This window comes from Simochromis diagramma, unplaced genomic scaffold (assembly GCF_900408965.1).
Source record: "Simochromis diagramma unplaced genomic scaffold, fSimDia1.1 OVJJ01000131.1, whole genome shotgun sequence".
In the NCBI taxonomy this organism is placed as follows: domain Eukaryota; kingdom Metazoa; phylum Chordata; class Actinopteri; order Cichliformes; family Cichlidae; genus Simochromis; species Simochromis diagramma.
This window is the reverse complement of record NW_024387200.1, coordinates 11,144,941-11,160,902: the sequence shown is the minus strand read 5'-3', so window position 1 is coordinate 11,160,902 and position 15,962 is coordinate 11,144,941. Positions and strand designations below refer to the sequence as shown.

The following is a 15,962-nucleotide window of genomic DNA, read 5'->3' as shown; positions in this document are numbered from 1 at the left end:
TAGCGTTTTCAGTGGGAAAAACATTGACTGAAGTATACACTTGGATGATTGACCAAACGTTTCTCCCACTGAAAACATCCAGATGAACAGAATCAACCTTTCTGGATTCACCTGGATGATTGAGTATGCATCAAGATATCCAGGGAGTTGCCTTATTACAAACTATTCCTTCCTGTATGTGTAACAGCTGACATGTAAGAAAACATTTCTGTCAGATCTTTAGTTGTTTGCGTGTTAATAAACATACTATCATTTTGCATGAATTCATGCATCACTCTGGGGTTGTCTGCAGTGCATGAAACTGAATTATAATTATTCATTGGGGCTACTAACTCACATGCAGATAGGAATCCAATGCAATGTATTTTATAGTAGCCTAAGAATTGAATCCGTGTCTGCACATGGTAATCAACTGGCTGTCAAATAAAACAAAGAAGTTACAGTCCAACAATAGTTTTCCATTTTCACACGTGCTCTAAATAAAGCATTTGATTGGCTTAGTAGGGCCACGTGGGAGGAGTTGCAAGGCAAGAGGTCTGTGTGTTTCCTGTGTACATACATTTATGGTAAAGGAAAAGGCTGCACAGATTAAAATAAGGTAATCAGAGTACAATACAACATGAACTATTTTTATTGTTTCCATTAGAGTCAGAAATTAATCAGATTTGCTTTAGCGCGTGTCATGTCACAAAGACAAACTTTGCCTTAATAATATTAGAAAACAAAAAATAAAAATAGTCAACAAACTCAGGAACATCAAGAAGTATTCTAAATCAAATAGGGCCTGGAGCTGAAAGGTGTTCTTCACCTGGAGAAAGAGGAGAGCAGGTGTTTTCATGCTCTGCATGAAGAATGAGGAGGTTTGTTTCAAAACTATATCAGCCATCCAGTCAAAATCACTGCACTTGTGCAGGAGCTCTCCGTGTTTGACTTTATATATAGAACGTGCATATTTTTGTTGTTTTGTGATCATATTTTAGTCACACTTGCAGGTGTCTGCTCTACCATACACACTTGAATTATGGACTGCTCCTGAGATTGTAATCCTTCTGGGACTTTCTCCCATTGTTGCGGATGACTTCTGAAGTTCTCTTGTGTCAGGATGAATCTTTGTGTTTCACAGCCTCATGTGCAAATGTGGCATGTTGTATAAAGTGCTTTGAGTACTCCAGGAGAGTAGAAAAGTGCTATATAAGAATCAGTCCATTTACCATTTACAGCAATGGAATCAATTATCAATTGTTTAATCTTGAAATATCACAGTGCCTTAACACAAATTACATTTGCGGGAAACAAAACATATTTCAAGGTCTGACCATGTAAATACCAGCAAATCTCTGGGAAATAGCACATTGAGTTGATATTTTATACTTAAAAGAAGGGAATTAAAACAAGTCTGTCTTCAAAGGTTATTGCACTGTTATCTTTTAATTTTGAACTTAATAATATAACAAATAAAAATTGTGACTGTGACATGTGCAAAAGTTTGGTCACCTTACAGAGGAAGAAGCGCAATAACCACATCTGATGGCGGTTATTGAGCTTCAGTGTTGGAACCATTAGCAAAGGTCTGCCGCTGGCTTTATGGCTCAAAATGATTTGAAAGTGAATAACATGACTTGTGCTGTTTGGTAGATACATCTCAATATTTAACATTACTTTTCCATTTCAAGTCAGTCACCCTGAAAGTTATACTTACAGTGAGCTGCAACTTAGATATAAAAGCCATTATTGTATGGCGGGCTTCAGGCAGCCGACTGTTACTTATTTAACTCTGAATTATATGTTATGGGAGAGTTATTATCGCCTACAGAAGACAGTTTAATGGCATGTCTGAATACTGTGCCTGTGCAATGTCTAAAGTGTTAAAAGTTTGTAAAGTTTTGTGGTATACTGGACCATGTCTTCATCCATGCTAAAACTGTGCGTTTGTCCTATAAAAATGGAACGTATTGGCTCCAGCATGGTACTGTGTCGGTGCTACAGAGCACTTTGCAGATGCAAACAACTTGACATTGCTGCTATAGTTTATAAACATACATGTACTGTTTAATAACTGGAACATGGGCCACTCTTGTTTGTGGTTCTGTTGGTCCTTTTGCTGGAATTACAGAGTTCATAGTGCACAAAGAAATTCTTTGTACTGCAGATTAAGGCTGTGGTCATTCCCTTTTCAGTTTACGCTTCCTTTCAGCCAATCAGCATTCAGCCTATGCACTGCATTATTGGCCAGAGGCAATGGGCTGATGTGACTTGTACTACTGATTGCATTCCCCTTTGCCTAGCTGGCCCAGGACCAGAACCAGCCTTTAACCTGAAAATGTCAGCTTCAGTGCATTTTCTCTAGCAGAAACACTTTTCATCAGGTTTCAGTGGCCGACTAGTAATTTGGGCACGGGTCATTACTACTGCACAAAACAGCTTTGGCTGCCTTCTTCTCTCCCTTGAACATATCTACAGACACCGCTGCCAAAACAGAACCACTAACATTCTCAGACACTCATCACATCCAGGTCATCATCAGCTTAGAAGAGTCGCCAAATAATAGGCAACCAGTCTCAGGAACAGGTTTTTTACCCCAGCCCCATCATCACACATAACTCTGCCCAATCATGTGAAATAGCCTCTCCTTATGCAGTAGAGATTTACTAATACAAGACAGCTGCAATGACGAAGAGTTAAAAGTTCTAATTAAGTGAACAACTTGGTTTTACTCAAAAATCCTGGAAAGATCACCTGGATTAATGCTAAGGATTGTTGCACCAAGATTTGTAATATTAGAGCCTTTATATATAATAAATAGATTTCAGGTTTAAAAGGCAATACGGAAGTGCCTTAAACTTGCATTCTCCTTAAAGGCCACCACAGACTGACCCCTGTAGTTGCAAAAAGTCTCTTTTTAGTAAAACAGCTTTCAGCTATGACCTAAAAAAAAAAGACTCCTGATGACTTTGTGGTCTCAGTCCCTAGTTTCACATTATACTGAATACAATCAGTCACTCTGGAATTTGATCGCACTGAGAACCAAAGGACACCTTCACATGGTAGCCCCGCCTTCTTTGGTACCCGTTTTACTCTGTAGAGTATTAATTATTTAGAAAATTAAAATCATTATATACTGAAAAAAACTTTAAATTAGTGATTGGGACCACAAACCTTGGACATATCACTCAACGGTACAAGTCCATCAGCGTGGTGAAATGAAGAAAGAGTCAATATTTGAAGGGAAAGAAAGAAGCTGTCATTGAATGCACTGGGATGGTTCCTATGAATGCATATTTTAAACCTAAAAATATTTAGGGAAGTAGATAGATATCATACTGTGCTGCGCACCGATTTAGGTCATAAAAGACATCACAGAAGTACAATACTCTTTGCACTGGATGGAGTGTTCAGAGTCAGTGTAAAAAACAGATACACACCAGTGATTATTGGCTAAAATTTCTACCATCCATCGATCCATCCTTGTCTCAACAAGAGAGCTGACATTAGACCGTGTTTCTGTTAAAGTTCACGTCCTGGAGCATCTGACTGTTGTGAACGCTCTATGGTTCATCTTGGATGCCAACAAAGAAGCAGACATCCTGTGGGGAGGAGGGATCGATGGCTGGATGGCTGTGATGAGACGAGGAGAAGGCAGATTTGGGGATTTCCCAGTAGTTGCTGTGGAGCTCGACAGAGGAAAGAGCAGGTGGGATATCTTTCTGACTGGGCCCACACTCCGAAGATAGCGGTGGAACACTCAGGCATTTCCTCAGGCAGGGCTCACTGTACAAAAAGCAATGGAAACAAGATTCATGTATAGAAGTGAGAGGTGATCTGGACTCCACAATGAGAATAGTGAAAACAGAAAAAAATGAAGAGGACATGTCTGAAAGCGTCTGACGCTAAACCTCTAACGTTTGTTTGAAAATGACTCTGTATGCCATATTTTCTGTCACCTCATAGCGCTGGCTTGTTCCCCTTTCCAGGCCTGTCTGTAAACATCACCTGCCACCTCAAACAGCCAACGGACATCAGCGGGCACCTCTGGGATCCACTCTACAAACCTGGTCCAAAGCAAAGTGGTAATGGTCACGGATTTGACACCAGCTAATTTTAAGTTCAAAGCTCATTTGGTTAAAAGTGATATACCGTTATTGATGCGACCTCTGTCTTACCTCTGGGCCACTGAGTATGCTGACTGTACAGGAAGTGTGTATGGCATGAGCATGTAGGAGGCCACCCTTACTGGCAGCATCCCAGATACCCTGCCATACAGTCCGGATCTCTCTTGGCAGGCCTCACAGAACACTGACAGCCACATACAGAATAGGATGCAGTTCTTTAAACATTTTAAAGAAGAATGATGCAATCTGTGCTTATTCTGGGATGATACCATACCTTTCTTGATTGAAGTAGGCAGACTAATGTGTTCATCCACCCTACAGTGCTGTTTACGAAGTAGTCGGAGCCTTCGGAGCACCCACTCCTTGGTTGTTTCAGTATTGTTGCAGCAGCTGATCGAGCTCTCTGGCAGGGAAGGGCCAGCAGTGGGACACTCCAGTGCAAGCAGGTCTGCAACCAAAAAACACCACATAGGTAACACAGTCCAAATGTCAAACTAGAGGCTGATATGAAAGTGTGTAAGTTGGAGAATGACCAAAGCAACCAAGGAATAGAGGACTCACTGTTCTCTTCAAGAAAGCGTAGAGCATCTTTATAACCGCTCTGACACATCTCAGCCAGCACCTGTGGATGGGAGGCAGAAAATATATCTAATAAAGCCGCAATTCATTCAAAATGGAAAAAAGTTAAATATTTACAATAAGACATTTTACTTCTTCATAAAAAATATCATCATAGATATATCAAGATCCACCCTCCACCAATTTGCATGTTCTCCCCATGTCTGCATGGGTTCTCTCCTAGTTCTCTAGCTTCTCCATCTCCGTGAAGTTAGTGGGGTTAGGTTAATTAGTGATTCTAAATTGGCCCTAAGTGTGAATGTAAGTGTGAAATGTCTGCCTCTCTCTTATGTCATCTAGGATATGCTCCAGCCCCCCGGGACCATGAATAGGATAAGAAAAAGATGATGGATGGATTTGAAGGCATAAAAAAGCTAGGATGGTTCAACAAAGGGTGGAAAAGTAGGTGGTACTAAAATGAAGTAATTAGGTTGATCGACAACAGGTCAGTAAGCGATTTGGTATAAAAAACAGGATGTTAGAGAAGCAGAGTTTAAGAAGGCAAAGATGAGCAGAGGTTTACCAGTGTGCAAAAATGTTTCTACAACTTATGGTATACCAATCTGAGCACGCCCAAAAAGAACTAGTCCATGGGACAGTTTCAAAATAGTGATCTTCAAGGTGAAATTCTTAAGGCTGACTATGTCATCATTTACAGCTCATAATGTTATCAAAAGATTCAGACAACCTGGAGAAGTCTCTGTGTGCGTAAGCATTTAAAATCTTCCTGCAGCATCTAATCATTGTTTGAAGTTCTGCTGTGAGTGTGTACATTTCATAGGCGAAGATTGACACTGTAAGTGCAATCAGATGTTTCTCTCTGGCTGGCCTCACGTCTTATTATTGCAGTTGTTGTCTTTGGTATACTTGCCAAAATCTCAGGATTTAATTTTTCACCTGATATGACTGAACCGAGGTAGCTGAAAGTCTTCACGGTTACCAGCCTTCTCCTGAATATTTGGTCTCACTTGCCTGGGTGTTGTTGGTCATGAACTTTGTCTTCTTGGACCTGAGCTCCATACCACAAGCTGCTCCATTAAGATATTCCACTAAGCAAGCAAGTTCATTTCATTCCCTGCATGTCTTTCCTCTGATGGGAACTGTGACTCATTGCTTTCTATTGGCATCTTCCATAACTGTCATACAGTACTGTGTCTGAAACTGTATAACTCCTAATTTCTTTATATTTTGCTTCCAAGGAGTCAGACTTGAATTTTTTAACACTCTTGAGCAACAGTTCTGTGAGGTTTTGAAGGTCTTTAAAAGCTTTTCTTTGGACATTGGCTGCTTTTTCACTCACTTTCACTCAAGTCCTTGTATCTGAGTACCTGAACAGGTGTTTTTTCTTGTTTGTTAAGCCACTTGAACCTGAGCTGTGAGTCATTCAAGGATAAATAAGCACCTAACTCAAGGGATGAACCTGTGTTATGTTTACACTAGCAAAAAACGTAGAATCTCTGTCATAGATAACATCTTGAAAGGTGTCAAGTAGTACTTTTGTACCAATAAAGGTGATTCCAAAGAGCTATTAGCTGAAAACTTGGAATATCATGGCATGGTGTGCAGCGTGTCTTTGAGGAAAGTGGAAGACAAAAGAAGAAATGGCAGGCCTATCTGCAGCAGACACTTGGTACCTAAATGTTATGACCTTAAGAAGTAAACAAATCCTGCCAGAGGACCTGAGAATTGCATCTGGGCTTTCAGTTGATCCATCTATTGTTCACCAAAGCCTCGTCAGAAATTATCTCAGTGAAAGTCATTTCAAGGAAAGGAAATGGGGAAAAGAAACAGACTAAATTACATATGAAGTGAACTGAAAAGGAGTCTTGGAATGTTGGAAGCCAGGAGACATGTAAATATGAGTGTATACAGCAATCCGTAAAACACGGTGGAGGCTCTGTCATGGTTTGACGCTGTATTTCAGCTACTGGCGTTGATGATCTTATCAAAAATGAAGGAGTCATGAAGGTGCTCACACCAAGACGTTGACTTTTAAGCTGTTGGAATTGTAATACTGTAATATTGACACAATCTCCCTAAAAAGGTCAAATACTTCCTAATATACAGTTTAGCATTGTTAAAATTAAATATACATGCCTTTCATTGTTATGCTATTAAAGTGTTTTGGCAAGTGAAAGGTACAGAGTCGTGTCATTAGGTCTACTGTCAGTTTGTTTTATTGTGTAATAGCTTCAATACAAGCAAGCTGTGACATTGTTAGGAGATGCTCATTTCATTGGCTGGAATGGTCAGGCCACAGGAGACACATATTTGCCAAGCCTGTATGTTTGTATTAAGGACTCACTTTGTTCAGGCATGTAATGTGTGCACTTGTTTTTCAGGTGAAGTGATATAGTGATGTCATTCCAGGAAAAAACACACACATCCCCCAGACACAGATAAGTGAGCTCATTGACAAAATCATAGGACCCAGATAAGGTATGCATACACACACGAGAAGGGGGTGAGGCTATATAGCAATGATACAGCAAATAGATGTACTGCAACAAGGTCAAAGGTCACCTTATCTTAGAGGTTAACTGACAGTCATCACAGTGGCAGGAAATAACAAAAGGAAACTTGGCTTCAGTTTGAATAATAACAATTACATTAAAAAGGCACTTAAAGGCCTAAAACCAAATCTGAGAATTTTGGGGAATTTCTGTTCAGGGGATATTCATTTAACAGATGTTTTAAGATTTAGGTTAATGTTGCATTCAGCACCATAGGACCTCTGTGGCACAGACATCAGGAAAATCAGCTGTACATAGTGTTCACTTGAGGCACTTAGAACAACTACTGTAATAAAAATGAAAGATAGTGTACAACACCACTTTGACTTCTCCTGCAGAGCAGCCACTGTGACAACAGTTAGTAGGTAAATGTTACAATTCAGAGCACAGAGAGTCACTACATTTGAGATATATGACAAATATTTAAAGATTCTCTTAGGTAATGCAAAAAAGCACAAAATCCGACAATAGGTAGTCTGAGGTAGCGCTGAGCTTCTAATGACTTTGCACCATATTTTGTTGCAGATATAGAGTTATAAGGTGGACTTGCATTATTTCTGTCTAGTTGTTGTAGATTTTTCTCATTGTTTATCTGAAGCTTAACACTTGTCATCCCGTTACATTAACGCTGTCTATTAACCGTCAGCAGAGCTAATCAAATTAGCTGCCTAGCTCCCACAGTAATTTTGTCAGTTTACTATCAACCATAGCTGCTAGCTGTTACCTTAAACATAACTTCACAGGCAGCTAATTCTGCTGTCGGGTATTTTTTGTGTGTTAAACAGCTAACTTTAATGTTTCATGGGGTCACGTCTTGAAACATGATTTCCTTAGGGATTATTAAAGTATTCTGATTCTGAAATTCCTCATAAAGTGGTGTTCACATTAAAAGCACTGACATAGATTTTGGTGTCTTAAACCTGCGTTCCATATGGTGACAGCTGTGGTTGTGTTCACGTCTCTAAACATTTTTGGTCATACTGAATATAAATATTTAGTACATTTTGAAAATATGATTCAATTTATCTGTTGCACAAAGCCAGCTGGTTAAAAACTTACTGGTTAACAAAGGGCTAACACTAGTCAGCAGCCAATGAGCATGCGGTCTCAGAGTAAGCCCAACCCCCTTCTCGTCACAGCTTTTTTTGCAACAAATGGCAGCAAAGCTCATCTCTATGGAAGCCCGTTTCCGCCACTAAAAAAAAAAAGCTAGTATCCATAACTCGAAATTTCGAGTTATTTTCTCGAAATTTCGAGAAATATAACTCGAAATTTCGAGTTACTTTTCTCAAAATTTCGAGTTAGCTCTGCCAATCAAAAATATACGTGAATGAGGTCGCTTTCTTGTTACCCGGAAGCATATGGCGCAGGACTGCGCACTCAAAAACGGATCCCAACAAATTAAAGTATGTTTGCTGATAGTAACACCATGTGATTCAGCTAATAACACAGGGATTTCATCATTTGTGAAGCCAGGCTGAAAACACTCAGCAATCTGTGCATTCACGACTGGATGTAATACCGGTAGCTTAGCTGTAGCATTTGTAGCTGAGGGCTTCAGCTTCCGGGTAACATGGAAATGACGTCATTCACGTAGATTACTGATTGGCAGCGCTAACTCGAAATTTCGAGTTGCTTTTCTCAAAATTTTGAGTTAATATGTCGAAATTTCGAGAAAATAACTCGAAATTTTGAGTTATGGATCCTTTTTTTTTTTTAGTGGCGGAAACGGGCTTCCATACATCTCAGTGCTTCAAAGCAGGACTTTTGAAACCGGTGGTTGAGTCAGAGTAGCTCCAGTATGCCTACCTGCAGGGAAGCTGTTAGCTGGAAGAGCCAAAGGCTGCACTGTTGGTAACGATACTGTCGCAAATGAGTCATTTTTAGTATTGATTCGTGTCTGCGTATCAATGTTTTCACATAGTTATAGTTCATTTACTCTGAATTACTCTGAATTAGCTGACGGGTTTGTAAACATGTAGCTTTTTCCTGTGCTTTGGTTCGTTTTCACACAGAAAAATCAAGTGAACTCCAAGCAAACCAAAATGCGACACTTCAGCCTGCTCAGTGGCCAGATGCTTCTGGGGCGGGAGCAACAAAGGTAAATACAGGAAGAAGGTTTTGTGCTCTAGACTACTAGAAAACACAGAGAAAGTGGTTTACACTGGGTCCGAGGCTCAACCACCAGTGCTCCCAATGTCTCTTCCATCACACTGCACAGCTATGTTTGGTTTGAGGCCATGGCAGAGGTGTGTGGTGCAGGTTTTTCCCTGCTGCTGGGAGATGCTCAAACAGCACTTGAGTGGTGCTTAGTTTGCTGGCAGTGTCTCAGAGCTGCTTTACACACGCTTTCCAGGCTTTGGCGACTCCATCAAAGACCGCCGCTTCTGAGGTTCTTGTCTGGTGACAAAGGATTGACCCTCTGCCTACGCACAGATGCTTTTACTACTATTGTTAATCCTTGTAAAGGTGAAAGAATGATTGATTTACTGTTTTGTTATTTTAGATTTTCAACTTTAAAAGATGAAAATCTAAAGTAGGGGCCTCCTTCCTTCTATTCTCTACTTAAAAACATGTGACAGAAGCGACTATCAGTGAGAGTGCAAGATACTGCTGATTGACATATGGCCTGGTAGTAAATACATTACATGGCCTACACAACCAAAGCCTGGAATGTCTGCAAGAAACTGACCATCAGCTTCAGTGCAATGCATAACGAGTACATCGCCTCCAGTGTGCTAATGCTGCACAGGTACCTACCTTGGGTTCTGGTGGAAAGAGAGCCCTGCTGAGGCGGTACATGTTGCCCACATTCATCTGGATGCTGGTGTTAGTGAAACGCAGCTCATGAAAGCTGGTGGTCTTATCCCGTGGACAGATGTCACTTTCGCCAGAGAAAGGAGATATGGTGATGGTGTTCTTCAGCTCTGACTGAGGCAGGTTATCACTGATCCCACCGTCTACATAACGCTGAACACACAGACAGTTACCAATATACCTGGAATAAACACATCACTCTTGGTTATCATTTATAGAACAGGCCACAATGAAACACAAGGAAACTATTCATTTCTGCTATACCCTGATACCTGGGCCATGCACAAACTACAAACTTTTTTGGTATGCACATTTTGATCCACCATCTAATTTTTCCTGTGGCTGCTCTCACCTACCATCACACAGGACACTTACAATATTAAAACCCAGGCTTCACATTTCACACAATTTTAAAGACTTTACCCAGTTTTTATGTAATGAAATGTTCTGATTCCATTTCATTCTCTCAACCAATGGGATACGAAAGCAGGGTTTTCTAATTTAAAGCGCTTAAAAGCGTGATGGAAAGTAGGTCAGTAAGGGAACAGTTGACTGTGCACACAGAGTAAAAACATGATGTTCTTTTTAAATGAATCTTTGCTACACGAGTGTATTTAATTAACTTAAATATGCTATAATTACTATTTTGTTACAATTTTGTTATAATTTCCTTAATAATAATAGCTAAAGGTTTTAAAGGTTTTAGCACTTTTTATTTGTTTCTTTAGTATTTGGAGACATCCGACTGGAGTCAGATCTGTGGCAGAACAACATTCCCAAACATTTCAGGCAAAGTGAAAAAAAAGAACTTTATTAGAAAACTACACCTGATGTTAGACATCTGTCTGCATGTGCATACACAACCAGCCGTGGAACACACAGTTCAGTGAAATCGCACATTAGCTTACTGAGCTGTACTCCCTTTTCTGTGTTCACACTGAACTTCAGCACCAAGTTTCAGACAACAACGTCTACGCAGGGTGAAAAGAAACCAGGTGTCCTGTTTTGTTGTTTGGATGGAGTTTACAAATCTTTGACTGTACCAACTGCATTTGATTTTACACATTAAAAATGCCTATATTCATTTACAACACTGAATTTTATTTTTTTAAGTTGGACCCTGATTTTTGTCACTGTGTTTATCTTTGATTACAAAGCTTTTAGATTTTGTTATCACACTGACATGTCAGCTGCTTCAATTGTAAATGAGAATTTAAATACATTTTAACTGACACAATTTATTTGGGGATTTTCAATATTATTTGTTTTTTCTGTTTTCTTTAAGTCTTTCATTCCCTTTTGTAAATCAAAGTACATTCTTGTTATTATTAATCCACCATGTCTGCTAAACATGGCATTTCTATAACATCAAACAGTGTTTGTTGTTGGACTCTCTTCATTTTTAATAAATGAAACATGTATGAACTGTAAGTGTAACTGAAAATTGACATTCTCTGATAGTGGGAATCTGATTATCACTAAATTACAAAAATGTGGAGTAACTCAGCCCTGCTGTCATTTTTACGACACCAATATCAGCTGAACTTCAGTATAACTCAGTATAACAACAGTCAAGTTTCTTTTTAGTTTCACTTGTAGTTTTAGTTTCTCTTCTGAATGACATTTGTAGGTGCAGATTTAAAAAGTTCAGAACAGGCATTTTACTGTGAACGTAACACTTACAGTCATTTAGATATCTCACTCTAAATTAACACACTGTACGTTGTAAGTCCCAGCAAAGTCTGTGCTTCCTCAGACAAGTGAAGAGCCGAAAGGGAAAAGTCCAAGTAAGTCCCTGAAAGTGTGATATCATTCAAGGTTACTAGACGCTGACTCCAAAGGAGTCTGACTCTAAGCTCTGCCATTCATAAAGCACTGACTTTTCTCAATACATGTTACGTCAGCACATTCGGCTAAGTCAGTGAAAATCACTCCATTTCATTCTTTTGAAAATAATAATTACCTATTTATTAAATCGGAGGTTTCAGAATGTAAGTCAACAAACCAACAGCTTCTACATTCATTTCTCTATATGGTCGTATTAATTATGTGATTAGTGTTACCATAGCTGTAATTTGCCAAATATCTCCATTATTTTTTAGCATAATCCAGTCAACACACTTAATGTTTGTGTATTTGTTAGGCAATTTCAAGGAAATGGGGTTGAATTCTAGAAGATGTTACATTTCTTGATTTGTTATCAGGTTTATTATTTTTATGTGCTGTGACTATGATGAACTCCACTTTTGTGATTTTGCTATTATATTATTCTATAACTGGATCTAAATCCAGTCATGAGTGTCTTAATTATAATTGTGGTAATAGGAGAGTTGAGCTGATTACTGAATGAGATTGCTGCCAAAGTCCAAGAGCTGCTGATAAGTCACAGTAAAGCAAACAGCTATATGCTGGGACCTGCAGCTTCTTTATCACTGCTCAGATTGACTACTACACAAAGCCATCCCACAGTCTTTACTCTGTATATTAAATGTGTATTTTTCCTTCTTCATGTTTAATGCTTAAAAGAAGCTACAATCAAATGTGATTATACAAGACGAGCCACGTCTCAATAACATTTTTTACACTCAGAGGATTTCACTCTTTTGCATCCACTCAGTGCTTTTCAACTTTGCTTATTGCTACATTTTTTCTTCACTGCTCAAGCTTCCTTCTTCTTTTTCTGTTTTTTTTTAGTCACATGTGTGCATCTGCTTCCCCAAAGCAGAAACACGCATACATACATGTAAAGAAGCAAACCTACCACTCCTCTGAAGCACGGAGGAATCAGTCCACAGTAGATGGGGATGAAACAGCTGCAGATGAGCGCCTGTGGATAGAGCACAAGGTTAAACTACAGAACACCCATTCCCTGTTATGTGGAATATACCCACCACCTCTTTCTCCTCACCTGAATGAGCTCCTCTTTGGAGTCAAACTCTGACATGAGCACATTCTCCCCATCACTCACTCTGGTCAGAGAGATGCACAGTTGCTTTGAGGCCAGGGTGTGTGCGTCAGAGGGCAGGTTGCGATTCAGGCCAGACCTTAACACCTTAATCAGGTTGAAAGTTGGATGCAGGGGGCCCAGGTTTCTCTTTCTGGCCTCCTTAGCCACCTCAATCACATCTTCACAGCATTTAGCTGGGAATGAAAACACACTAATTAAACCTGTATCAGTATTGTCTGACGCTATCGATGATAACATGGGCGTCAGTCTAGGTTTACAGATGAGATCAGTCCGTAATGATTGCTTCATCATGAGAAAGAAAGTGAAAGGGTGCCTCTAACTCAAGCACAGTCATGTTGTGGTATGAGCCAGTCCAATTTGAACACAACCTACAGTATACATGTATATACATGTATATACATGTATATACATGAAAGACATTCTCTGCCTGCTCTGTATAAGCCTTGCACATATATGAATTGCTGTCTTAAGTTTATAGTACTACTGGTCTCAAGTTACTGACAAGTAATATGTAACCTTGAACAGAAATTAGCTACTAGACTATTACACTCTTAATTGTGCTTAAGGGGCGATTGTGGCTCAAGAGTTGGGAGTCCGTCTTGTAATCGGAAGGTCGCCGGTTTGAGCCCCGGCTCGGACAGTCTCGGTCGTTGTGTCCTTGGGCAAGACACTTCACCTACCGCCTACTGGTGTTGGCCAGAGGGGCCGATGGCGCGATATGGCAGCCTCGCTTCTGTCAGTCTGCCCCAGGGCAGCTGTGGCTACAACTGCAGCTGCCTCCACCAGTGTGTGAATGTGAGAGGGAATGAATAGTGGAATTGTACAGCGTTTTTGAGGTTCTCGAAAAGCGCTATATAAATGCAATCCATTATTATTTATTATTACGAGTGAATTTACAGTACATTTAATGTGGAACATGTGGAACTGCCCCAATGATCCAGTCTAATAGCTTTACACTCTAAAAGGTTATATATTTATTTATTTATTTTTATCTTGGGGGCTTCATGTGATTGTTTTTTTTTTATGTTTTCTCTCCCTTTTTTAGGGTTTCTACTGTTTTCTACTGTAGAAATCTGAAAGGTTCCTTAGATATAAACGTTTATTATTACTTTATTAATAAAAACACCGATTTCATATATCTGCATGCTAACATGTAAATGGTTTTAACTATAAGTAGCCTATGTTTTAAACAACGTTTCATATATACAAATATTTCAAAGTATATTTACAATGTATACAACTTTCTACTAACTTTAAGGTTCGTGTTGTTTATGAAATCGACCTAAATCGCTCTTGTCAAGTGCAACTTTCTTTACGCCTGCTAACTCTACAGACGCCTGCTATCTACACAAGCTGAACCCATATTTATACATATCCCCAGCAGGCTATCAGATCATATTCGGTAATGAATATGATTTTAAGTGTACATTATTATTCAGGCTACCGAGCCCCAGCATTGTATCTTACCTATGGGTGCCTTGCTGGCGAGCATCGAGGCGGTCAGCGCACCGGCCGAAGCCCCATACAGCTTAGCGGCCTCTTTGATAAGGTACGGAGCTTTCTCCAGCAGACAGCTGGCTACTCCGATGTGGTAAATGCCCAGGAACCCGCAACCAGCGAAGGACAGGTTCCAGCCACGGCTTAAGTCGAACATAGCGGGGCATTCCCTCGCTGGGGTATTCTGACAGGTAACGAAGACTGAGCAGGACACCAAGCTGTCAAGCCTGTCACCGCCGCGCGGCCAGAAGGAACGCAAGCAACAAGTCAACAACCAGCTATAAAAACAAACTGTGGTGCGTTCAATGACTGTCAGAAAAAGCGTTACAAAACAACGCAACTATGTCCCACTTATCGATTTATTTGTATTATAAGTACATATACATATGTGCATTTCTGCTGTCACTGTTTATTAAAAAGGCGTATTTTAACAAAGAGTCATCAACTCGATCATCTTATTCCACTTAAATGACATGTCAAAGCAATATAAAACATGATGTCGTAAGTAATTTGAAAGTCTTCCTATTACCGAGTTAGTACAAAGGCAGCACGGGTTACTGAGGCTTGTCACATGAGCCAATCCATCCAATCAGTAGAAAGGTTTGACTCCGAGACGTCACAACACCTAAAAGAGGTGACAACAAAGTATAAGTTAAAAAAGACAATGGGCAACATTAACAGTATATGAAAGTTCTTTCTTTAAAATCATTTCACTGTGTTTTAGGCTTCGTTTTTATTGATAAAATGTTTTTGAAGATAAATCCACAATGGTAACATAACATGAAAAGATATAGAACTAAAAGATTGAAATGTCTTATCTGTTCTTTGCGGGAATAAAACTGACAGATGAAGTGTCTTGAGGCGACTTTTGTTGTGATTTGGCGCTATATAAATAAAATTGAATTGAATTGAATTGAATTGAATTGAATGCATGTTTCACAAAGGGCTAGACATTTCTTTTTTGACTTTATTTTCCAAAAAAATGTTTTATTTATTTTTTATTTTTATTTTTTAGAAATGTAAGAAAATTTCAAACTAAAATGCCACGTTTAAATAATTTAGTAGTTTCTAGAAATCACTTTACCAGCAGTAACACCTTTCAGTCTTCTTATGTAAGACTCCACAGGCTTTGCACACCTGCATCTAAGCAGTTAATCCTATTCTTCCTGATAGATCCAATCAAGCTCTGCCATATTAGATGGAAATTATCTGTAACCTGCTATCATCAGGTCCTATTTATCCACACAGATTGAATAACTTTATCGTGCAATAACTCCAGAAGTGTTCTGGTTGTTTGCTTTAGGTCGTTGTCTTGCTGAGAGGGGTGCTAGTGCACCAGTCTCAGGTCACTGCGCTCTGGAGCAGGTTTTCTTTTTTGTGTTTGGCTCCATGCAATCTGTACCCGAAGTCACGCTGTATCAACACAACATGCAGTCATCA

The 15,962-nt window shown here is 39.5% G+C and overlaps 1 protein-coding gene across 1 annotated transcript; it reads right to left on the bottom strand.

Moving 5' to 3' along the window:
- Nucleotides 1–608: 608 nt before the first annotated feature.
- On the bottom strand, nt 609–14,799 carry pnpla3 (patatin-like phospholipase domain containing 3). Its single transcript, XM_040050572.1, has 9 exons — nt 14,493–14,799; nt 12,966–13,198; nt 12,819–12,884; nt 10,001–10,210; nt 4,671–4,731; nt 4,384–4,557; nt 4,161–4,293; nt 3,942–4,049; nt 609–3,768 (listed from the first exon to the last, which is right to left on the bottom strand). The coding sequence occupies exons 1-9, from the start codon at nt 14,677–14,679 to the stop codon at nt 3,546–3,548; spliced, it is 1,395 nt and encodes a 464-aa protein (XP_039906506.1). The 5' UTR covers nt 14,680–14,799; the 3' UTR covers nt 609–3,545.
- Nucleotides 14,800–15,962: the final 1,163 nt, after the last annotated feature.